The 25,205-nt window shown below is 36.8% G+C and overlaps 2 protein-coding genes across 2 annotated transcripts; one reads left to right on the plus strand and one right to left on the minus strand.

Annotated features, from left to right (window-relative positions):
• Positions 1–22,756: 22,756 nt before the first annotated feature.
• Positions 22,757–24,370, plus strand: FOMMEDRAFT_160566 (uncharacterized protein; the record flags this gene model as incomplete). The annotated part of the gene is made up of 5 exons (XM_007270236.1): positions 22,757–22,778; positions 22,815–22,935; positions 22,992–23,293; positions 23,348–23,416; positions 23,469–24,370. The coding sequence occupies 5 exons, from the start codon at positions 22,757–22,759 to the stop codon at positions 24,368–24,370; spliced, it is 1,416 nt and encodes a 471-aa protein (XP_007270298.1).
• A 149-nt stretch (positions 24,371–24,519) lies between these two features.
• FOMMEDRAFT_160567 (uncharacterized protein) lies at positions 24,520–25,024 on the minus strand (the record flags this gene model as incomplete). The annotated part of the gene is made up of 2 exons (XM_007270237.1): positions 24,520–24,896; positions 24,961–25,024. The coding sequence occupies 2 exons, from the start codon at positions 25,022–25,024 to the stop codon at positions 24,520–24,522; spliced, it is 441 nt and encodes a 146-aa protein (XP_007270299.1).
• Positions 25,025–25,205: the final 181 nt, after the last annotated feature.

The following is a 25,205-nucleotide window of genomic DNA, read 5'->3' on the forward strand; positions in this document are numbered from 1 at the left end:
TAACATCACCCCCCCTCTAAAACCAATCATCCTGATTAGTAAACATAGGGCTTAGTTAGTAACTCAGACATAAGTTAGAACAGTAGGGCTTGGAAATCTGTGAGACTGAGTTTGTGTAAAGTACTAGGATAAAGCTGATAGAAATCTCAGATTGTCTTAGGAGCATAGGTGAGGTTCTTGACAGGTTCCCAAGTGTGCTCCTCAACTGGGTACCCTTTCTAGTGAACCAGGAATTTGAGTTTTCTGTACAGTAGCTTAGCATCTACTATGTATTCTACTTTGTATTCTAGTTCAAAACCAATGAGTTCTGGTAGAGGCAGAGGGGGTCTTTGTTGTGAAGGAAAACTAGGATTGTAGTACTGAGACAATAGAACCTTATTAAACACTAGGTGTATGTGCTTCTATGTTACTAGAAGTTAGAGTTTGTAGGTAGAGGTACTAACCTTCTTTTTAATGACAAAGGGTCTGAAGCACTTGTTGTCCAACTTCTTTATTAAGCAATCTAAGGTCAGATTAGTAGCTTCTAGTATAACCTTGTTACTAGGCTAGTAATCCTTGGCTGCAGACTTCTTCTGATTATAGTTCTGCTTTATAACTTATACTACCTTCTCTAAAAGAGCTTGTACATCCTCCCTGGTTCTGTGTATCTGTTCTGTAAAGTCTGTTACAGATTCAGAACTACTGTTCTGGTTTAGAACTGTCCCCTAGTACAGATGTCTCCTATGATTGAGGAAGAATGGGGACTGTCCTGTTATAGAGTGTTACTAGTTATTGTGTACAAATTCTGTCAAAGCTAACTATTCAGACCAATCCAATTACTAATGATTGATGAATATTCAGAGGTAGAGCTCAATCTCCTGATTGACTCACTCAGTTTGACTGTCAGTCTGTAGGTAATAGGTAGTAGAAGGGTTCCCTTGAATTCTGAGAAGTACATACAAGTCCTATATGAATTTCAACTCAAATTACAGTCTGTAATCATGAATAAGCTTCTGAGAGAGTCTGTACAACCAGAAGATGTGATTCTGATAAATGTGTACTATGCCTTTAGAAGTGAGTTCTGTTTGGGTCAGAACTGTATAGACTTGCTTAGAGAATCAGTCAACAATTACACAGATAGTGTTGTAACCCTAAGACTCAGGTAGCTTACTGATCAGGTCTACTAAGACTTCTTCCTAAGAGTGATCCAGGATCTGATACAGATGTAGGGGAGCCTAAACCCTTGTCTGGTAGGCCTTAGTCTGTTGACACATATTACAACCAGTCATGTACTTCAGGATTTCCCTCTACATTCCTGACTACTAGTAGTTCTGAGTAATGAGTTCCTGTGTTTTGTGTTAGCCCAGATGTTCTATAGTCAGATTGTTGTAATAAGCTCAGACAATGTCCTCCTACAGCTTCCAATCCTTCAGAATGTACAGTCAGCCTTCTTAGTAAACCTGTCCATCCTCATCCTCCTCCTAATCCCTAGCCTGCTTCTCTAACTGCTTTACTACAACCTGGTCCTGTGTGTGTCTTAGAGCTTACTATATACAGGTGACAAAGTCAACATTCTTGGATTCAAGTCAGATCTCTTGGATTGTCTTGAACACAAAACAGGAATTGTCTAGGAGAACAAGATTTTTGTTATCATTCTCCCCCCTTTCATAACCTACTTGTTTTGAGAGTAAATTAGCTTTCATCATTTGTGTTTCAGGTTTATAGGTCAGTACAAAGTTGTAGTCCTACAGTTCTAACATCTAGTAGGCTTAACAGTGGTTGAGCTTCTAAGGTACTCAGAAGTACTAGAGATTAAGGTGATCACTCTAAATCTTGAACTTCTGTACAGTACTAAGGAGGTATTAATACTACTCCTCTAGGGAACAGACAATTGTAAGGAGTTCCTTGTTATAGATAGGGTAGTTCTGTTCTGTTACAGATAGGGATTCTGATCAGAACACTATTAGACACTACTTTCTGTCAATGAACTGAGACAGTACTACTCTATTCACAAAGTTAGAAAAGTCAGCTTTGACTCAGAACTTGTCCACAACTGTCAGAACTACTAATACAGACTTGCTAGTAATAGCCTACTTGAGGGACTCAAACACAGACTACTACTAATCATCCTATTACTAAGAAACATCTTTACTAGTAAGATTGTGAAGGGGCTAAGCAATGGTACTGAAGCCTTAAATAAAGGGTTAGTAGTAGTTTGTAAACCTAAGGAACACTTAGACCTGTTTCAGGTTCTGAGGTTGTAACCAGTTCCAAACTACAGTTACCTTTACTGGATCTATACAGACCTCTCCTCTACTAATTATAAAGCCTAGATAATCTACTAACTCCTGTACAAAAGAGTACTTTACTTCTCAGAGGAATAGTTTATTATCTTAGAACTGTTATAGAACTACTCAGATCAGTTAGTAATAATGCTCAACTGTCTGGGTGAAGATTAGAATGTTGTCCAAATACACACTAACATACTCTAAGTTAATCAGGTCTGTAAGAATGTGATTCATAAATGACTAGAATGTTACAGGCAAGTTGGTTAGTCTGAAGAATATTATGGTTGGTTTGTACAATCTGTAATTAGTTTAGAACACAGCCTTCTACTCATCTCTGTCTCAGATCCAAATATTATTGTACCCTTATCAAATGTCCAACTTAGTAAAAACCCTAAATGTATACATCTTATTAATGAGCTCCTGAATCAGGGGGAGCAGGTACTTGTTTTTGACAGTACCCTCATTAAGACAATAATAATTCTGGACTGGACAGAGCTTCCCATCTTTCTTTTTGACAAAGAAGAAAGGGGAGGCCATAAAGGACTTTAAGGGTCAGATCTGGCTATTCTAAAGATTTTCCTAAAGGAACTTGTTGAGTACCTCCTACTTGTCTCTGTTGAGCAGGTAGACCTTACAATCCTTAGGTTGGAAACTCTTGGTCAATTCAATTGTATAGTCCTAGGAACAGTGTTCAGAAAGCTGGTCAAATTCCTCTTTACTAAAAACTTTAGAGAACTCTTAGACAACATCTAGTAGGCTAGGTCTATGTGTGTTCCAAAGTAGAGTTGTTCTAAGAGGGTTCTAGACTGGTTCTGTCTCAGACATCCTTCAGATTGACTCTGTTCTACCTTGACTAGAATATGTATTCACATATCTATCCTAGTCAAAGAAGAACAACTGGTCACCTTTATTAGAACTGTTAGTAACATTAGAAGCATTTGTATCTACTCAGAACAGTAGTGTAAGGTAGCTGTAAGACTTGGGACACTGATTGAATGTAAGTATCTACTTTAACTAGTCAATAGTAGGGTTGTGAGCCTTGAGCCATTTGAATCTAATAAAGACATCTGTCTTTCTAAGGTTAGTGACTCTGAACTCAATACTTTCCTCACAATCCTGAATGGTCATCTATAGTTGGACAAACTTAGTGATCCAACCATTCTGGTTCAGGGTTCTGTCTGTATTATATACTAGAATTAGAAGTAGAATGTGTCAAGTAGGAAGGTAGTGTTCCTGTACAAAGACCTTATTAATGTATGAACTAGTACATTCACTGTCTACCAGAGCTATTATTCAGATCTGGAGGGATCCTAAGAAGGGAGCTAAGAGGACAGGGACCTAAAGCTAGTATTTAGAACATTCTCTGATAAACTACTACTTGTTCTAAAGAGAATGTACAGCTTGTACAGTCTTATTGTCTGAGAGGGTAAGTATATACACTAACATTTCCTTATTAACCTCTCTCTTTTGACAAGAACAGACTCATGTCCTCAGCTGTGAACTCAGCTGAGACTATCCCTGCTTAATACTATAGACAAACTACTAAGTAGTAAATAGGGCTGAGTAGTGTTCTGAACATTCTGAGATTTTAGAACACAGAAGTAGTAGGTCAGATTGTACAGATTTAGACTCAGATAAAGTGTAAAGAGAAGAATCAAAAGAATCAGAAGAAATAGGAGAACTATCTACTTTTGTTTTTGACTTTTTTCTTTCTAATAAATAATTTTGTTAATTTATTTTTTCTACTTTTTCTACTTTTTCTGCTTTTCTTACTTTATTTACTTCTAATCCTATAGTGTCCATTGAATCAAAAGTAGCTATTAAAAAATCTGAGTCATAGCCCTTCAGTACTATATTTACTGTTAGGCCTCTACAAAATCCTAGAGTACATAGTTAGAGTCTAGGAGTTCTAAGGTGACTTTCAGATTTGTAGAAAAGGCTTCTTGTCACAAATCCTGCTTGTCACTCATTATTACTCTAATGACCTAATAGATATACTGTTGCTTCTACAGACAGTCCTTAATCTAGTGCTCTGACTTTCTGTAGGCAAAGTATGCTCCTTACTTTCAGGCTTCTCTAATGTCTATTAGAACAGATTAATTGTAAATTATAGGCAGATCAATCTGAGGGCTCAGAACTGTTAGAGCTGAATGTATGTATAAGTGTTCTGTACAGACTTAATACATTCAAGCTACAGCTTGGTTGAAGAAAATGGCACACATCTTCCACTCAGTGTAAGTGACCAGTTCTAACATTATCCTAAGAATCTTATTAACCAGTTCTAGGTGAAGAGCTTTTTCAAGCATTCTAATAAGAACATTATCAAACCTGAGTGTGAATCCTGCCTTCTAGGCCAGAATATTGAACTCCTGAAAGAAGGTATTAGTGGAACGTTTGCCCTGTTACAGAGATACAAGCTTGTTCTACACATTGTACTTCTCATTTGGATTAATAAAGGAAGTATAGAGCTGCCTTATGAATTCCAAATACAACTCATTATTCTGAAGTTAGATTAGGCTTCTAATCTAATGTCCTTTGATTCAGTTCTAGGCCTAGGTGGCCACATTGTCTTCCTTTATGAAGGAGAGGACAAATAGGACACAATTGAGATCTGAGAATAGATTGGTTAAAGTAGCAGTCACATATAGTTTGACTTAGTACTAGAAGTCCTTAAAGTGCTACCTATTAAAGTCTAAAGGGTGGGCTACATACACTTTCTTTCTAGAACAGGTTACAACTTCCAGAACAATTAGAATAGGTTCTGAAGGGGCTGAAAGCATGTGGTTAGTAAAGACCTCTTAGATAGAGGTCTACACATATTAAGCTAGTTCTGCTTGTAACTGCTAATCTGGTAGGACAGTAGGGGTAGCAGTCAGTATAGAAGGGTCTATGTTTACACTACAAAGGAATCAGCACTAAACTAAAAGGGGTAATGAATAGAAGAAGGGTGGCAAAAGTTTAAAAGGGTTTAAAAAGTTTAAAATTTAAAAATGTAAAAGGGTTGAGACAAAGAAAAGAGATTGACACAACAGCAAGTACTAATGCTCAAAATGTAGGAGAGTTGTAGGGTAGTAATAGGTAGTCTTAATCTAATGTTAGTGACAGTATAGAGGGGACCTAAAGGCTTAGCAAGGGGACCTAGGCTACAACTATCTTACACAACAGAAATACAGAATGTGAGTACTAGAACATAGTCAGAATTTGTGGAACAGGCAGAGAGAGAGAGTGAGACAAGAGTAGAGTATATAGAGTAAGCCTAAGAGTACAGGACTATCTAGAGTAGACAAGATCAAGACTACAGGACTAGTCTGATCTTGTATACCTATATATACTAAACTACACAAGAGTACTCAGGGAGTATGAGCTACTAAGAATAATGAGCCACAAAGAATAAAAGAAAGGAAGGTCAAAGATAAAGGTACAAAGAATGAAGGGATGGACAAAGAGTAAGAGACTATAGAATGAACAAAGAATGAAGGAGTGGTCAAAGGAATGGAATGATAAAGTAAGGAAGGGTAGTAGTAAGAGTTAGTACACATATAGTCTATAAACAGTGCCCCTGAGGGACAGAAGTCCTGAGTTCTAGTACAGAAGGGTGCAGAACCCTTAGAACTGAAGGTACAAGAGTAGAGAATTGTAACAGAGGCACCCTAATGAACTATTACATACAAGTAATGTAGAACAAAAGTATGTACCTGTACTAGTACATATTGTTAGACTAATGTGTACTGTAGAGCAGACACTAGTGAGTGCTTACCTTACTAGGCTCACAGAAGTAGATAATAGTGGTACAGAGAGTGTAAATGCTCAGGAAACTGGCATTAAGGATTCTGTCAGTAAGAACAAGAGTATTAGTAAAGGAACAATACTTTCCTTACAGTAGGAAACATTCTAGAAGGCTAGAAAGACATTCAGAAATGTCCCTAGGCTAGAGACACTAAAAGCCATGAGTAGGCTAGCTAGTCCATTCAATCAAGGAATTGATATTAAGGAATTGAACAAGAGAACTCATAAGTACAATAGTATGTATTAGGAACATAAAGGAAACATTGATTTAGACACAATTGATCCATCTAAACTAACTAGAGACAAGTTAGCTAAATGAATGTATCAGAAAGTATGTTGTCAACACTTGGAAGCTACTAAGGGAATGTCCAAACAATCAGAAGATACTCTACTGTTTGAAAGCACACATTCTTGGAAGAAAGATCCAGGTAAACCTGTACCTAGTAATAAGAAAAGTGTAAGAGCAAATAAAGGAAAAGCTCCAGACATTTGTAATTACAGTCAGGTAGAACTAGACAGTTCTAGCAAAGCAGATTCTGATGTACAAAGAATGTATTTTCAGGAGATAGAGTACAGACAAAATGCAGAATCAGGACAATAGAATTTCAGAAATGAAGGCTACAGTAAGGCTCCCAGAACTCCTCAGGAATTACTGGTTTGTTTCAAGCAAGAAATGTATTGCCCTAAGATAGAAAATCAAGGTAAGGACACATACTACAGATACAACACCCTAGCAGGGCAAGGAGACACATTGTAGAATAAAATACCTACATATATGTACTATTATACTAATGTTCAAGGATTAATGTATACACCCAGTGTGAAACACAATATTAAAATGAACAGACTGAACCCAGACATGAAACTTACAGTCCCAGATGCATCTGATGACAGTAAAGACGAATCAGAAACTGTAAAAGGCAAAGAGAGTGAGGAAAAGAATTTCCACCACAGTTCTGTACCCTCTATCAAGTATAGTACAGATAGGAATAGCAAAGGCTATAGAAAAAGAACCACACAAGATACTGCTGAGCCACAAAGCTCGAATACACTGTAGACAAATAGATTCACATCAGTGAGACCCTCAGACAACCTTGTAAGAAAGAGTTATGTGAATCATACAATACAGAGAGCAGAAATTATAAAAAGGTAGGATCCTGACCCAGATCCAGGCAATAGCTCTTTGGATTCTTTGGATTTGAGCAGATACTCAAGTTCTGACGATGGCAATGATAGTAATACATTATTCAAACCTACAGACATTGATTCAAGCAACTCTGAAGGTACTAAGAAGTGTAAAAAGCTTGCTAAGAGGAAATAGAACAAGGAACTTCTGAAATTGAAGATACAGATGCAGAGTACAAAACCTATTGTTCCTACAATTTATTCAGGTGAACCTAACCTTCAAAGATACACCAAGTTTGTCATGGAAGTCAATCAGTACATGAAGCAATCAGGTTTACATTATTTCCCTAAAGAACAAGTGGGAGTACTACCTAATTTCATTAAAGGACAAGCTATAGACTTCTATCTACAGAAAATAGGCATGAACAAATCTCAATAAACCTTATCACAATTCTTTAAAGGTCTAATAGACTTTTGTTTCCCATCTAACTTTGTAGAAATGCTTAGGAAAGAGTTTAATACAATAAAACAAGGACACAGAGTCATACAGGAATATTTGTACAATCTAGAAATGAAAGAATCAATCTAGGCAATATTTCTGATAGAGATTTAACCAGGAGAGCATGGGATGGACTTCATCCTAAGTATCAAAGGCAATTATGGTTGGATTGTTTGAATCTAGACACAGTTTTGTATGAAGAATTCAAAGACAGGCTTGAGAACATTGAAAAAGCAAATGAAGCTGTTGGAATTAAATAGTATACAGATACTAGAGATTGATTCTATCCTCAGAGTAACAAAGAAGACCATTGAAAAGATAGATGGAAGAAGAACAACCAGATGAACTACAGGAATGACAATAGAAATTGACTAAAGGACAGGAATTATGATTATAATTGTAATAATCATAACAGGCAGTACATACAGTCTAACAGTGTAAGTCCTAAAGAGAAAGACTGATCTAAGGACTACCAACTGAAGTACAAAGATACTAGGCAGAATAAGCAAGAGAACAGTAAGAAGACTTATTCTACAGGCATGAAAAGGTATTCACAAGCTGAACTAGACAATATGAGAGCTAAAGGACAATGTTTTATCTGTAAACAGACTATGCATTTAGCTAAAGATTGTCCTACACACAGTACAGTAAAGCTGAACAATGTTTCCAATACAAATACATTGTCTAAGAGTGTTAATATTAATTATTCCACTCTAGATAAGTTAACCAATACTTTGGAAGACAATAATTACTTGGATTTGGATCTTATAGCAGACAATACAATGGATCCATCATCTTCTACGTTACAAATACAATCTATGGCTATTCAGATACATTATCCAGACAATAGTTATGAATCTACAACTCAGAAGAATGAGAATTACAATTCATTAGCTGGTTATAATACTATTTTACAAGTATTTGGTCTAGAATGATTGGATTTGAAGCCACAAACCTCTTCTGACACTTCAGAATTAAAGATTCCCCTTGTAAATGCTGAACTTAGAAAGAGAAATCAGAGGAGAATGAGATCAATCTACAGAAATAGCAATTTCTACAGTGAATACAATGATACAGTATGTTTTGGAATTACTAGATGTCTTATAGAAGGAATTCTGTACTGTTTTGACCAGAAATGCAACAGAATACTTTGGAATAAGTATCTACACAATCAATTCTATGTTTTCAGAAGTACAGATATGTAGTTTACAATCATAGACAATTGGGAGAACAGAAATGAGTACACATTACCTGTTAAGATTACTTTTCTGAACAGATTTGATGTTAGAGAATAGTATTCTCTACTCAGACAAGCTCAATATTCAGCCAAATACATTTACAATCATCAGGAACTATTAGAGATAGAGGATATCTTTAATCCTGAATTGTTTGAGCCAATGTATTCAGTTGTGAGCATGGAAAACATTGACTCATGTCCCATATCTGGAAATAGAGCATATATGTATGATTTACCTATGCAAATCCATACTATGACTACTAACTTCAACAATTTTAATACAATTGAGTGTACTACAGCTTATACTAAGAACTTTAAGAGATCAATACCATGTCCTATCATAATTACAATCAAAATCAATAGAGAATTAGTGAGAGTATTAATTGATTCAGGATCATTAGCAGATTTCATGTCCACCAAGTTTGCAGATCAAATAGGTGTCAGGAAACTTGCATTAGCCAAACCTCTACCTATACAATTAGTAGTACAAGACTCTAGATTGAAAGTAAACTATTGTACCAATGCTAGAATACAATACAGAGAGATAAACACAATACAGTACTTTGATATCATGAATTTGGATAACTATAATATTATACTAGGAACACTGTTCCTCTTCCAACACAAGATTTCTATTGGTTTCAATGAGTCTAGACTATGGATTGAAAGCACAATACCTCTACCAATAACAGGAGAACAAGTCACAGTTGTTTCATCAAAGGTTATTGATACTTATGATCAAGAAATTGACAAATGCAGACAAGAAATCAAGTAATATACTACAGATTTGTTCAAAGACACTTTGGAAACACCTCTACCACCTCTCAGAGCCATTAATCATAGTATACCACTCCTAGATGAGGATAAGAAATACAAGTTCTGTAGGGCAACTTGTCTGGATCCTTTGAGAGAGTAATGGCAAAACAAGAGAAAGGACTATATTCAATCAGGAAGATGGAAAGTAGTTACAGGATTGAATGCAATGCCTATACTACTACTTCAAAAGCTTAGAAAGACTAAGGAAGACCCTATACAATTGAGAACCATCATTGATCTTAGAGAGCACAACAAGAATACCAAGAAACTATCATCTCCTTTACTAGATATCAAATCAGTATTAAGGAGAGTAGCTTCTAAGAAGTATAAATCACTCATTAATAGCAAAGACACGTATGAACAGATTAGAATAATCCCTGAGCATGTAAACAGATTGATATTCAACACTCTGGATGGAACAATGGTTAGTGAAGTAATACAATTAGGTGATTGTAATAGTAGAGCCACCTATTAAGCATTAATGAACCACATTTTCCAGCCTTACTTGGGTGACTGGATGGATATCTACCTAGATGACTTAGTGATTTATTCAGACACGATTGAGGATCATATGCAACATCTCAGAACTGTCATTGATATATTGTGCAAGGAGAAATTCTACCTTAGTAAACATAAGATACAATTGTTCCAGAAAGAACTGAAGATACTAGACCACATTATTGATGATCAAAGCATTAGAATGGACCCTCATAAAGTTGATTCTATTCAACAATGGAAAGTACCTACTAATAAAGATTTGTTACAAGGTTTCTTAGGATCAGTAGGGTATTTAGCACCTAATATACCTTAGTTACACATTTCTACAGGTATTTTATCAAAAATTGCAGGAGAAACCACATTTTTCAGATGGACATTCACTAAACAGTAGGCATTTGATCAAATAGTAAAGCTAGCATCAGATTTCAGGCATAATCACAGGATAGTATTGGACTATAGTAAGAATGCACCACTTATCAACATTGTTACAGATGCTTTGGCTTCAGGAATTGGAGGAATAGTCAGCCAAGGTTATGATTGGAAAGATTCCAAGATAGCAGTGTTTTTCTCAGTAAAATTAAACCCTGCACAACAGAATTACCTAGTAGACAATGTAGAATTACTAGCAGGAGTAGAAACTATGCTAAGATACAAGAATCTACTACAGGGAACACATTTCTTTTGGTATACCAATCACAGAGCATTAGAACACATTCTAAGGTAACTGGTATTAAGTAGAAGACAAGCCAGATAGCTAGAGAAGATATTAGACTTCAATTTCATGGTAAAATACATTCCAGGCACTACAAACATTCTTGCAGACACATTATCATACATATACTCAGGAGATTTACTAGGAACAACTTGATCTCAGTAAGAATATACATTACAACTCAACAACAATAATCTATCAAGGATTAATCAAGTCAGGAATAACATTTCACAGCTGTTAGAGATACAGGATACTGTATATATTAAGGCTAGACTAGTAGTAGTAAGGAAAACTTTACCTTGAGGAATGATTGCAAGTCAACTGTACAGCAGAAAGGCTAGATTAATTACTAGACATGCTAGAAACTCACAGACAGACCTCCAAACAGAGGGCAGGCCTGCTACAAGGACTAGAAGCCAGTTTACAATACCAGAGAACACAGAGCAAGATCAGGAAACAGATACACACAGTAAAGTATTGGAAATGCTACCTTAGGACACTGAACAATTGGATTTACATGAAATAAATTCACCTGCAAATGTACCAGACACCAGAAGTAATATGCAAGGATACAGACATTCAGACAATGATATTAGATTGGAAATTAATGATCAGAACGTCCCAGTACCAAAGAATGCTACTAATTAACTCTGGAACTCAATTGAACCACAGTTACCTGATATAATAGCTCAATCTTCACCAGATTTACAATTCCTGGAATGTCTCAAAGGCAGATATTATGAGGATAACTTCTTCAATCAGATATTACAAGATCTGAAGCACTTCCAGAATTTTCATGTCAAAAATGGACTCATATTTCACTAGGAGGGCAAGAGGTACATACTTTACATACCTAGAATTCTAATACACAACAGAAACACTAGGGAAATTGTAATAGAGCATGCACATTCTATTTTGGCACACCTAGGACCTTGAAAGACACTTTCATACCTTAGAGAACAAGTTTGGTGGAAAGATATAATCATAGACATTAATTCCTACTGTAATTTGTGTCATACATATAAGATCAGCAAACCTAACAATCAGAAACTGTTTGGTTTACTACATCTGCTCTCAGTACCTAATAGGCCTTAGGAAGGCATAGGAATAGACTTTGTTAGACCTTTTCCTGAATCAAAGAACTGTTTGGGACCTTTTGATATGATTTGTACAGTTATTTGTCTATTAACTGGTATAGTACACATTATTCCTACTAGGCAAACATACAGAGCAAGAGAAATCACAGAGATAGTATTTGAAAACATCTATAAACTGTATGGACTGCCTAATTACATTGTTAGCAATTGTGATTCCCTATTCACCAGTATGTTTTGGAGAAGATTACATGAACTTATAGGTATTAAATTGAAGCTATTAAGTGTATATCATCTACCAACCAATAGATTGACTGAGAGAATGAACAGAACAATTACTCAAATGCTCAGACAGTGTATTTCTCCTAAACAAAAGGATTGGATACATAAACTACTTATGATCAAGTATGCTATCAATACAGTAAGGTCAGAAACTACAGGATATGCACCATTCTTTCTAAATTATGGTTGGATGCTAAGGAACTTAATATGGAACAACCCTAGGAAGGATGAATATCCCAGAGTAAGGACCTACACTCAGAAAGTAAAGGATACAATACTACAGGCACACAATACAATCCTTCAGGCAAGGGTAAAGCAAACTAGACATGCTAATAGATGTAGACAACCCTCTTCCTTTGAATTAAACAATCTAGTGTATGTTTCTACAAAGAACATGAATCTACCAAGACAGTAAGCAAGGAAACTAGTACCAAAGTACATAGGACCTTACAGAATAATCTGGAATGCAGGAAACAAGGCATTTGAACTAGATCTACCTAGGGAAATGAGCAATTGTAACATACACCCAGTATTTCATTCATCACTACTTAGGATACATGTTCCAAACAATGATAGATTATTCCCTGGAAGGGAAGTAGGACAAGTTACTGGATTAAACAATGAGAACAAGGAATGGACAGTAGATTCAATTGAAACTCATGCAGGACAAGGGACTACCACTTTGTTCAAAGTACTATGGAAGTCCAGAGATCACACATGGCTACCCTATGATAAAATTGCACACCTTGAGGCCTTAAAGGAATACTTAAACATACTTGGAATTGATTCTATTGATGCACTAACTCTAGGAAAGGGAAAACTCAATACTGATGACCCTCAGGTTAGTATTAGTCTAGTAAAACATAAGGCAACCTTTCAAACACAATGCTACAGTATGGACATACAGGTAGACATATACAAAGGCTTTAAAAACTGCACATATAGTCACTTTACTGTGTATATCATGTCTACTACTCAAGAATCCATTGTTCATACATTTGCATCCACTTTTCTACAAGGCACAAATATGCCTCATCCTCCTCTACAACTCTTAGTTGGCCCTCAAGTACAACCAATCACACAGGATTGGGTTACTCACAACTACAGTACAAGTACTGACTATGTTTTCAATCAAGAGGAGCTCAAGGAGATTGCAGCTTTCTCTAGGGCTATCCACAACAATTCCCTCAACCCTACTATACAACTCCCAGAGCATTATCTCATTGTATTATGCTTGTATAACTTCCACATTCCTTCTCATGCAAGACTGAGCCTGCTACCACTGTTCCAAGACTGTGTTCAACATGCTAAGATGATACAAGTGTCCCAGGACTTTGTATACTGTAAGAACATGGCTTTGAACCAAGGTAAATACACATATATTCTACATTATATTATTACAAGTGTATGTACCTTACTATTTTACTTAGGTGTAAAGTGTAGAGCTGAGCAAATCAACAATAGAACCACTATATTCTACTCACACAACTGCAAACGTCCTTAGATCAATTTGCAATTGTCCTTAACATTCACCAATCTTACTTCAGTACTTGATATGAGTGCTCTGAGCTCATTCAACACTCAAGGCATTACTCTACTGCCAAATCTGCTGCTTTCCACTCAATCCAACAGCCATTCCAACCAATCTGCTGTAAGTTCCACCAGTTCTACTGCAGAACATGTCCAAGCTGGACAGGAACACATCCAGTCCACTATAGGACCAATCAAAGACACATCCATGGCTGTGGAGAACGTCCTAGCACAGTAGTACTGAACTTTGTAGTAAGTTACTAATGTTTTCTTTTGTTTTTGTATTGTTATTTTGTTTATTCTGGTACTAACTCCCTTAGCATTTAGGACTAAATGCTGGAGGGTGAGTGTAACAATTGTACTACCTGTGCATTTGTGCAACATGTGTTGTAGGTGCTTGTGGGTGTTTTCCTTTTTGTTCACTAGACTACCATGTATCCTACTACACATGTATACACATATATAAAGGGTTTTCGAGCTAAGGGTTAGGGGATTCTTTCTCCTTCTCAGTACTTGATTACTAGGTTATCCTAGTCAGTAGTTGAGTGTACTGGTAAAGAGAGAATCTTTATGTAAGGCTAGTATACCTATCCTTACAGGATGTCTGCCCTTTGATTGTCTGTTTAAACATACTTAATATTAATAAGTTGTTCCTTAACATAACATTTAATAAAATTGTGTTGTAAGCCAATATACTTAGTTCTTATTGAGTATTTTGTTTCGTCTGCTTCTATAGATGTAATTACTGCTTGGTTATTATAATAAATATTTGTAGGTGCATTAGAGATCTACAGTATCTCATCTGCTAAGTATTGTAATACTATAGCTTCTTGTATTCTGTTTGATAGCACTATTATTTCTGCCTTGTATGTGGATAAGGATACTAGTTTTTGTCCTTTACTTGACTAAGATATAAGCAATTCTCCTAAGAAGAATGTGTATCTGGATATTGCTTTATTATTTTCTTGCATCATTCTGTCTGTGTCCATATAACCAGTAATATTATTATGGTTTCCTTGTCCAAATATTAACCATTTATCTTTGGTTCCCTTTAAGTATTGTATGTAATGTACTACAGTATTATAATGTAACATGCTCAGGGATTTTAAGTGTTTTGCAAGTTGAGATGTTATAAACACTATGTCTGGTCATGTACAATCTGTAATATATTACAAGGATCTGACCATATTCATATACAGTATTTTGGACATAAATGTGCATTCATCTTCTAGTAGATTATTGTCTGTAACTAATTGTGTATTTGGTTGTATAGGCGTTTGTAAATTCTTTTTGTTTTGCAAGTTATATCAAATTAATACATTCTTAATATAATGTCTTTGTCTCATCATTATTGTCTGTTTGTTTCTGTTACGTTTGATTTCTATACTTAGTAACCAATGTAATTTGCCTCTGTCTGTAATTTCTATATGTGATTGTAGAGAGTTTTTAATCATATCAATAATATTATTACTTTGTACAACAATAGTTATATCATTAATGTGGATTAATAGTATCACAACTGTATGTTTGTTTTTCTTTGTGTAGAATACTGCAAAGTCATATTCTAATTGTGTAAAACCAATTGTATTAAGTATTTGGTATAAAGTTTTATACTATTGTTGTCCAGCTTGTTTTAATCTGTATAATGCTTTGCACAATCATAATACTTGTCCAGGTTTTAACTTTATTAAATTACTTGATGGAGGTTTAATAAATATTATTTCATTGTTATCAAGTTCTCCATTTAAGTATGCAGATTTAACATCTATTTGATGTATCTTGTAGTTCTTTGAACATCCTTATACAATTGCAAGTCTTACTGAAGATATGCATGTAGTGAGTGCAAATAGATCATTATTATAATAATCTTTACTGTCTCACTGAAATATTCCTTGTACAACTAATCTAGCTTTTTGTTTTTCAATAGAATTATCTGCTAGACATTTTGTTTTATATACAAATTGTGTTCTAATAACATTTGTGTTATTAGGAGGATATACTGTCTCCCATGTATTAGAGTGTATTAATTGTTGTACTTTGTTGTCCATAGCTTTATTCTAAAGCTTACAATCACTTCTATTGATTGCTTCTTTATATAATAATGGATCTGCCATTATTTCTGTATGTAGATTGTTAAATTCATTAAGATAACTTATAATATTTGTTTCATCAATGTATGATAAACCTTTTGAGTGTTTACTAGGTAAATTCGTTTCACCTAAACATTCTGTAGTTTTGTGCTTTCAAGTAGAGCACTGTAATTGTATAGTTCTGTTGGATTCTTGATTGGATTCGTTGGATTACATATTGTTTGCCAACTTCCATTCATTTTGTATTTTCTGTTAGTGATTCACTTTCTTAGAAAGTGTTCCCTCATCTTCCAAGGTTGTACCAAGGTTTCGTTGTAAATGTAGAGCTGTTCCAGAGTGATAGTTTGGATCATATTGTCTGGGAGAAACATACCAAAGATGTTTAATTATTTGAGGAGTGTCTGTTTGAGTTTCCAGGACATCCAAGCTTATCCTGTTTCTTTTGGGTTGTGTTCCAGCATGTGTCTGTCTATTATGTACTTAGTAACAGTATTCGTTTCCATTACTTGGCCCTTTGGACTTTGTATTGCCTGGCCCATCAGACTCAGGTGGATCATTATCCCCCTCAATATCCAATTTGTTTCCTTGGATTTCTTCCAAGTCCCCTTCAATTTGTGAAGGTTTTGTGTTGAGGAATTGTATATTATGTTCAATAGTTATTTTTCTATCATACCATGTAATATGACCTTTAGAATTATCATCAAAACCTATCTACTGTCTGTAATAACCTCTGTCTGTTATTTTAGATAGGTTTTCATTCTGTATTATAATGTATTGACCAAATTTGTGTATGTTATCAATACTAGCATTGTGTCTGTATTGTTTATAATAAGGAGTTATGTATCCTATTACTCTTTGAGGAGTTCTATTGTGAATATATGCTTACAACATTACTGCTTCTGCCTATAGGCATAATAGAATGTTTTGTAAAGTAATAGAGGTATGTATTTGTTTAAATATTGTTTTATGTGTCTGTTCCACTACTCTATTTTGTTGTAGTGTATGTTTTACTGTTAGTCTGGATTTTGTTCCTTGACTAATTAAGTATTCTTGAAAGAATCTTCTGCAAAATACTCTATCATTATTACTTTGTAGTTGTTTTATTTGTATTCTGTATTGTGTAAATATGTTTGTGCTCCATTGAACATACTGAGTATATGCATTGTCTTTTGTCTGTAATTTTAATAAAGATACCCAATGTGTTACATTGTCAACTAACATTAATAGATATTGTATATTCTTATATCCTTTATAGAATACTAGACCTATTATATCCATATGTATTATATCACTGTAGTTTGCACTTATTTCTGAAGATCTTGTTTTCAGATGTGCTGTTTGTTCAATGTTTGCTTTTATACAGTCAACACATTGTTTCTCATCAAAGTTTGTTATCTTTTGAGATAATATTGTTGTATCTTTTCATAATAAACATTTAATATAATCATAACTAATATGACTGAGACATTTATGTAGATTGTAAACACTGATTCTACTCATAGAATTCATATAATAAGTGTTTCTTAATACATATAGGTTGTTTTCAAGTTTAATTGTTCCTATTTTGTGTTGTCTGTAATAAATAATGTATTCCAATCATTTGAACATGAATGCAAAACCGTTGTTACATAATAACACTTGACTTATAAGTGAAAAGTTTAAATCTGAATGATAATAAACATTTTTCAACATTATTTTACTAATTACAGGATTATGTGTATTTCCTGAATTTCCCTTTTTAATTTCAATAATCATATCTCTAGCCTTTGTAAGAGTTACTGTTGATTTGTTTGCAAGTGTAACTGTTACTAGGGATACGTTTCATACGTTTGTAAGATGAAAGTAATACAGTGTAGTATGTATTATTGTACTGGAATCAATTATATTGATTGTATTAGGGATATATTTATTTATTAATACATTATTTTCGTCTGAAATATTATTATAATATACCCAATTTGTAAATGGGTTGTTTGTGTTTGTGTTCACAATAGTATTTACCTGCTGAGAGGCTGGTATCTCTGTCATTTCAACTTCTAGTACCTGTTCAATATATGTGCTTATGTACACTGTAGTTGCTACTAGTACAGGCTTTGCTTCTGTTGCTTCTACTGTGTCAGCTGAAGGATTAGACTTTTTGGCTTAGGCATCTAGTGTTGATTGAGTTGGTGACTTCTGGCAATCATGGGAGAAGTGCCCTGATTTGCTGCAATTGTAGCATTTCAATACAGAAGTTGATTTGCTTGTATTTTTATTAATTCCTTTATTTCTGTGCTTTTTATCTTTTGTACAAAACATATTTGCCTGTCCACATATTGTAGGCTTGTTATTATTGTATCATAGAGGATTTTTAATGTGAAAATCATTAAACACTTGACATAGTACTGTAATAAGTCTTTGTGGCTTAATGGGTTAATACTTAGATTCAGGTTTTCTGTTGTAAAACATATCTTGAGCTTGTTCCATAGCTGTAATAGTACCACTATATTCAGAAGGAGTTGTAGCATAAATAGCTGCTTGATACATAGTGTCTGTAGGTTTTAAATTGTCTGTTACAAGCTGTACATATATCTGCTCTAACTTATCAAGTGTTTGTCCAAAGTTTTTAACATGATCATTGCATTTAAATAGTGAAGACTCATTGTATGCTTTACACGTAACTGTATGAGGGTTGAAGTGTTCTTCTAATCTGCTCATAAGAGTTTTAATTGACATTCTAGTATGTATAAAGTTAGCCATTATATGATCCACTACTTTATTGATTATTAATGTGTAAATTGTATACACAACCTTGATGTCTTCAGACTTTGGTTCATTTGTGAACAAGTATGTATAGCCTGTTGCTACAATAGCAGAGTTAATCTAATACTTCCATATTTTGAATCTGGATACATCCTTTAGTTGTACAATGTTATGTCTGAAGTGTTTAGGGACATTAGCAGGTTTGTAGTGAGTAGGATTTGTCCTGCTCGTCTGCTCTGAGGATGTAGATGGATTTGTTACAGTTCTGTTCAATGTGTACATATTATAGGTACTTGGAGAGTCCATCATAGATGCATAGTATTAATACAAAGTAGTGTAGCATAGTCTCATAGTAGTAATATGAGGTGTTAAGCAGAGAGTGCAAGGCTCATAACCTGTTAGAATATGTATTCTTAGGTTATCACACAAGTAATGAGGGTGTAGACCCTGATAATGATATGTATTTAGTTAATAAGTTGTTCGTTTTTATATTATTTGTCTGTCTGTATGTCTTAGATATCCAATGTATCATTATCTCATATCTAATACTTATTGTGTATCTAATACATGTCTCATAGTTCTGTGTCCGTTCTGTTTGTATATGTATTAATTATTTTACTAATACTGTATTGTCTGTAATTGTATCATTAATCATAATACATGTTAACATGTGTCAACAGACTAAGGCCTACTAGACAAGGGTTTAGGCTCCTCTACATTTGTATCAGATCCTGGATCACTCTTAGGAGGAAGTCTTAGTAGACCTGATTAGTGAGCTACCCAAGTCTTAGAGTTACAATACTATCTGTATAATTGTTGACTGATTCTCTAAGCAAGTCTACACAGTTCCAACCCAAACAGAACTCACTTCTAAAAGCATAGTGCACATCTATTAGGATTATGTCTTCTAGTTATATAGACTCTCTTAGAAGCTCATTTACAATTGTAGACTACAATTTAAGTTGAAATTCATACAGAACTTGTATATACTTCTTAGAATTTAAGGGAACCCTTCTACTACATATTACCTACAGACTGATAGTTAAACTGAGCAAGTCAATCAGGAGATCAAGCTCTATCTCTAGATGTTTATCAATCATTAGTAGTTAGACTGGTCTGAATAGTTAGCTTTAACAGAATTTGTGTACAATAACTAGTAACACTCTACAACAGGACAGTCTCTGTTCTTCCTCAACTATGAGAGACATTTGTACTAGGGGACAGTTCTGAACCAGAATAGTAGTTCTGAATCTGTAACAGACTTTGAAGAACAGATACACAAGACTAGGGAGGACACACAAGCTCTTTTAGAAAAGACAGTATAAGTTATAAAGTAGAACTATGATTGGAAGAGATCTGTAACTAAGGATTACCAGCCTAGTAATAAAGTTATGCTAGAAGCTACTAATCTGACCTTAGATTGCTTAATGAAGAAGTTGGACAATAAGTACTTTAGACCCTTCATTATTAAAAAGAAGGTTAGTACCTTTGTCTACAAACTCTAACTTCTAGTAATATAGAAGTGTATACACCTAGTGTTTAACAAGGTTCTATTGTTTTGGTACTACAATCTAGGTTTTCCTTCACAACAAAGACCCCTGCCACCTCTACCAGAACTCATCAGTTTTGAACTAGAATACAAAGTAGAGTACATAGTAGATACTAAGCTACTGTACAGAAAACTCAAATTCCTTGTTTACTAGAAAGGGTACTCAGTTGAAGAACACACTTAGGAACCTGCCAAGAACCTCACCCATACTTCTAAGACAATCTAAGACTTCTATCAGCTTCATCCTAGTACTCTGTACAAACTCAGCCTTACAGATTTCCAAGCCCTACTGTTCTAACCTATACCTGAACTGCTAACCAAGCCTAATGTTCACTAATTAGGATGATTGGTTTTAGAGGGAGGGTGATGTTATAGTTCTCTACTCTTGTACCTTTAGTTCTGAGGGTTCTGTACTCTTCTGTACTAGAACTTAGGACTTCTGTCCCTCAGGAGTACTGTTTATAAACTATATACAGGCTGACTCTTACTATTACCCTTCCTTACTTTATCATTCTGTTCCTTTGACTACTCTTTCATTCCTTGTTCATTCTATAGTCTCTTACCCTTTGTCTATCCCTTCATTCTTTGTACCTTTATCTTTGACCTTCCTTTCTTTCATCCTTTATAGCTCATCATTCTTAGTGACTCATATTCTCTGAGTACTCTTATATAGTTTAGTATATATAGGTATACAAGATCAGACTAGTCCTGTAGTCTTGATCTTGTCTACTCCAGGTAGTCCTGTACTCTTAGGCTCACTCTATATACTCTACTCTTGTCTCACTCTCTCTCTCTCTCTGTCTATTCTGTAAGTTCTGACTACATTCTAGTGCTTGTGTTCCATATTTCTGTTGTATAGGATAGTTGTAGCCTGGGTCCCCTTACTGAGCCTTTGGGTCCCCTCTATACTGTTGCTGACAACTACTGTATCTACAGACTGCTTTTTATAATAACTAAATAACAAGAGTAAAGTAAGGAATGAAACTTGAGAATAAGATCAAAGAAATAATAAGAACAAATATTATAAAGCTAACAAGTGTATCAGAGGCTAGGAAGAATTAACAGAGTGTTGTGTATCAGAGAATATAGGTTAAAAGGCTATTACACAAAAGAGGCATGAGTTACTATATTGGGCAAGAAATGGATTGGCTGTGTTGTGATTGTATACACTACCTTACATCTCTGTAGCTCTCTCCTACACTCAATACTAAGACAATCTCTATGAAACTTTGTGAAACAATAAATGAGATGTTAAGGATCATGAAAATCCAGTAGTAATGTTGGTTTTTTTGCAAAACTGACAGAGATATGAAGAAAATGAAATAGGTCCAATCCTACAATCCTAACAACTGTCTCATAACATGTAACTCTACAGGATGACAAGGAAACACTAAGACAGAGTGTAATGAGTGAGGAGATGGAGAGAGAGAGAGAGAGAGGTGGAGAGATTGGGGAAGGGGATATTCTGCTTGCTTTTATATTGTATTGCCACTGAGCCCTCTAATAATTTCTTTTGGTTATTTGGAAGGGATGAAATAAGGACAAATTTTAACTTAACTTATCAACTAAAGTAGTATCCAGCAATTATTCCCCACATAAATATGTCTAGCTGTATATACGACACGTAAAGTATCTACTATATTCTTCACTGTTTACCGTACCACAGCGTAAAAATCAACGGTAAGTACTAGGTACGAAGTATGAGGAAGCAACTTCTTCTCCCACGCTTTTGAGCCACCAAAAGTGAACTTCTAAATATAGAATGAGCGCGACGACAGTTCGGTGCACTGATCCCGCTTTCCTGCCCAGTTCCCGCTTTCCAGTGTGTTGCTTCTAGCCTATCGGCGTAAAGATCGCAGCTAGAAAATGAGGGGCATGAGTCAGAGATAGAGGATGAATCGGGTGCTTCTCATTTTTCAAGATTTAAAAAGTGAATATGTTGAGCGTCAAAACGCGAGACTCAAGCATTGCGCTTAGCCCGTGTACATGCGCCTTGTTCCTTTTGGACTATAAGTTAGGAGTACTCAGATCAAGAGAATGCATCAAGGGTCCTCCACGCTGTTCACAAGAAATTGCCGGCAGACTCCTCAACGTCAAACGGAAGTACTTTCTAGAGAAATCTATGGATAAAGCCAAAACAAATAGTTGCCGTACGAGTCCTCGGCGTCATAACCCTAGATCGTTCGAGGAGTCAAAAGGAAGACGTACAATTGTATTGTTCAAGGTCCGGATCTTACGACAGTATCTCCTGACCAGAAGCATAGCTCAGACTCGACAATTCGGCTATGAAAGAACAAGAGTAATGCAAACTGCAGACAATCCAATCCATCAATCTGTAACCCCTTCCTCCTTCCTTTCCATTCTTCTCCACAGGATAAGGGTAAAGCACGAGGCAGTCCGAGAGAAGAAGAAAAGAAAAATATAACCAGACCACGCACGTCAAAAAATTGCACTGCATTTCCTTCAATATTCACCGATCGTGGCCTCGGGGATAACCGCCCTTGAAAAATAAGCGATGATTAGGCCGACATGACAATGGATAACGAAGATGGTTAGATTAGTACTGATGTGTCTTGATGACGTTCAGACCCTATCATGAAATCATATAAAGAGCGTGGCTGTCAAAGTCAACCAACTCAGCGTACACACCCCACTCCTCGCACATCCCCACTCTCCACACACAACAGCTCCTCGGAGCAACTTCTCCCGTCAGCGTGTCATATATACAATAGAACACAATGGTTCTCACTCGCGCGATGCGTAGCCAACATACGAACATACAGGCCACTAGTACTGGAGCAACCAGCAACGGGACATCGTTAACACGTGCGAGACATTCGCGCAATGTACAGACAACCAGAAGCGAGAGCACCGTCGTCTTTAGCAATGAAGCTGAAGGCTCCGCCAACGTCCATGACAACGCCTTTAGCACTGGCACAGTTAGCGACGGTGCTCAACATACGTTCATTACTAGAGAGGACCAGTCCTCCTCGACAGGATCGATGTCCTCCACCACGCAGACAGCGCAAGCTACGCATGTCGGCGAATCAGAAAGTACAAGAAATGGTAAGTCTCCCTCCTCATTCCACGTCAAAATTCCTCATTAAAATATTTATTCAGCCGGGGTCCTTGATAGCCAGCCACAGGCATCGGGATCTTCCACCGAAAGTCCGCAAAATTCTCGTGAAGGTAAGTTAGACCTCCATACATAAATGCAGCATTGAGCTGACATAAGGTCCAGACCTTCCGAATGCCTCCCTCTCACTCTTTCCCAGGCCGAAAGCTCGCAAGAAGCGCGGCCATGGGTGGACCCGCAGAAAAATTAGAAGGGCGACTACTCAAGGTCGTGCTGTCCGGGTAGGCGGCAAGCGCCTAGTCGAGGGCGTCGATGGCGAAGAAGACGAGGCAAGGCAAATGAAGAGGCGGCGTGTTAGTGAGGAGGCCGTTGCGGGGCCATTCAACGCACGTTCAATATCGTTGGACAACACGATTGGTGCGACCAACGTCCGTCAGCTGCGATCGCGCAGCATCGTCTTTCCCGCAGGTCCCGCAAACTCGGGAAGCGACGAGGGAAACACGACGACGAGGTCGCCATCTCCAGATCGTGCATCAGAACGACCGACTTTAGAATATACACTAGAAAATGAGGTAGACTTCACTCTCATAAAAACAGAGGATGAAGAGGAGGGTTTCCTCTGGGATACTCCTCCGCCTCGGGATTGGAGTCTGCTGATGCCAGAATATGAACTGGCAACCGAGGACACATTCCGATTTGACAGTAACCGGAGTACGCCAGAGCTGACGACTGGACGTGACGGGTCCCATAGGGATAGAAGCGAATCGGTCGGCTCAACGCCCGTAGGAACGCCACGGGCCCAATCAGTGGACGTCCAATCGTTTGATAGATCCCTTGTGATCGTTCTTCCGGGAACGATGGAGGAAGCGGAGCCACCGGACGAATTGATGGACATTCTGGATGAGGGTGAGGACGAGGACGAGATTGATGAATATGTTTCGGGTTCCTTCATCCCTGGTGACGGAAGAAGGTCCAGGGCTCCCAGCCCTCCATCTCTTCCTCCATCACACTCCGTATCACGATTGACAACTCCCCAGAGTGATGAGGAGACAGACAGCGCTAGATAGTTCGTATGGATGTCACCAAAAGAAGCGGTTCCATACAGCCTTGAGCGTCACGAACGTATCCAACCAAGCCTAGAGGTCTCGTATTTTTATCGTTCATCTCGACAGCCGTCCAGAGGAAGATGCGTACGACCAAGAGATCATTCCACACCTCAATTACGGTAATGAACCGCAAAGTGGGCCTGCTCGCCCTCCTGGCTTCTTATGTCTGCCTTCTTGTTAGTCCAGTGTCGGTAACGCGTCCACAGACTTTGATATCGACCATGGTCAGCCGGGCGTCTGCTCCCTGCTAGATAATGCCCATGCAACGCTATCCGCAATTTATCCGAGTCTTCCGAAGTGTATATCAGCAACTCGACACTGTCCTCCGATGCAATGGCGAGTTGAACGACTGCCGGGCGTATGTACAACAACATCGGCGATAGCCCTTCATCACATTCGACACGTTTGTCTCTACTTCCCGCTGTCGCGACTGCACCACCAAGTCCTTCCTCGACTTTCCGCCAGCAGTTCTTGTCCTCCACCTGCTCTGTACTTGTACTTGTATCTGTATTTGTATCTCTTGTTTCCTCTTTATTTTCTCTGTTTCGCACTTCCTGTACGGCCAATGGCTTCCTTCTCCCTGTAATAATATAAAAACGATGCCCGATTCGGCATCGGCTTTTGGCTTGCCGATCTTTATCACTCAAGTCTCCTCATAATCTGGTTGGTCGAAGTGCCCTTCAGAAACGAAGATCAAGAAGATTATGCGCGAGACAACAGTAAAGAGTCTCAGCCGTCGCAGAAATTCCCCAATTGAGAAGATCCGTACACTTCCGCGGAAGGTGAGAAGATTGGT

Source organism: Fomitiporia mediterranea (assembly GCF_000271605.1).
Source record: "Fomitiporia mediterranea MF3/22 unplaced genomic scaffold FOMMEscaffold_12, whole genome shotgun sequence".
NCBI classification, from domain to species: domain Eukaryota; kingdom Fungi; phylum Basidiomycota; class Agaricomycetes; order Hymenochaetales; family Hymenochaetaceae; genus Fomitiporia; species Fomitiporia mediterranea.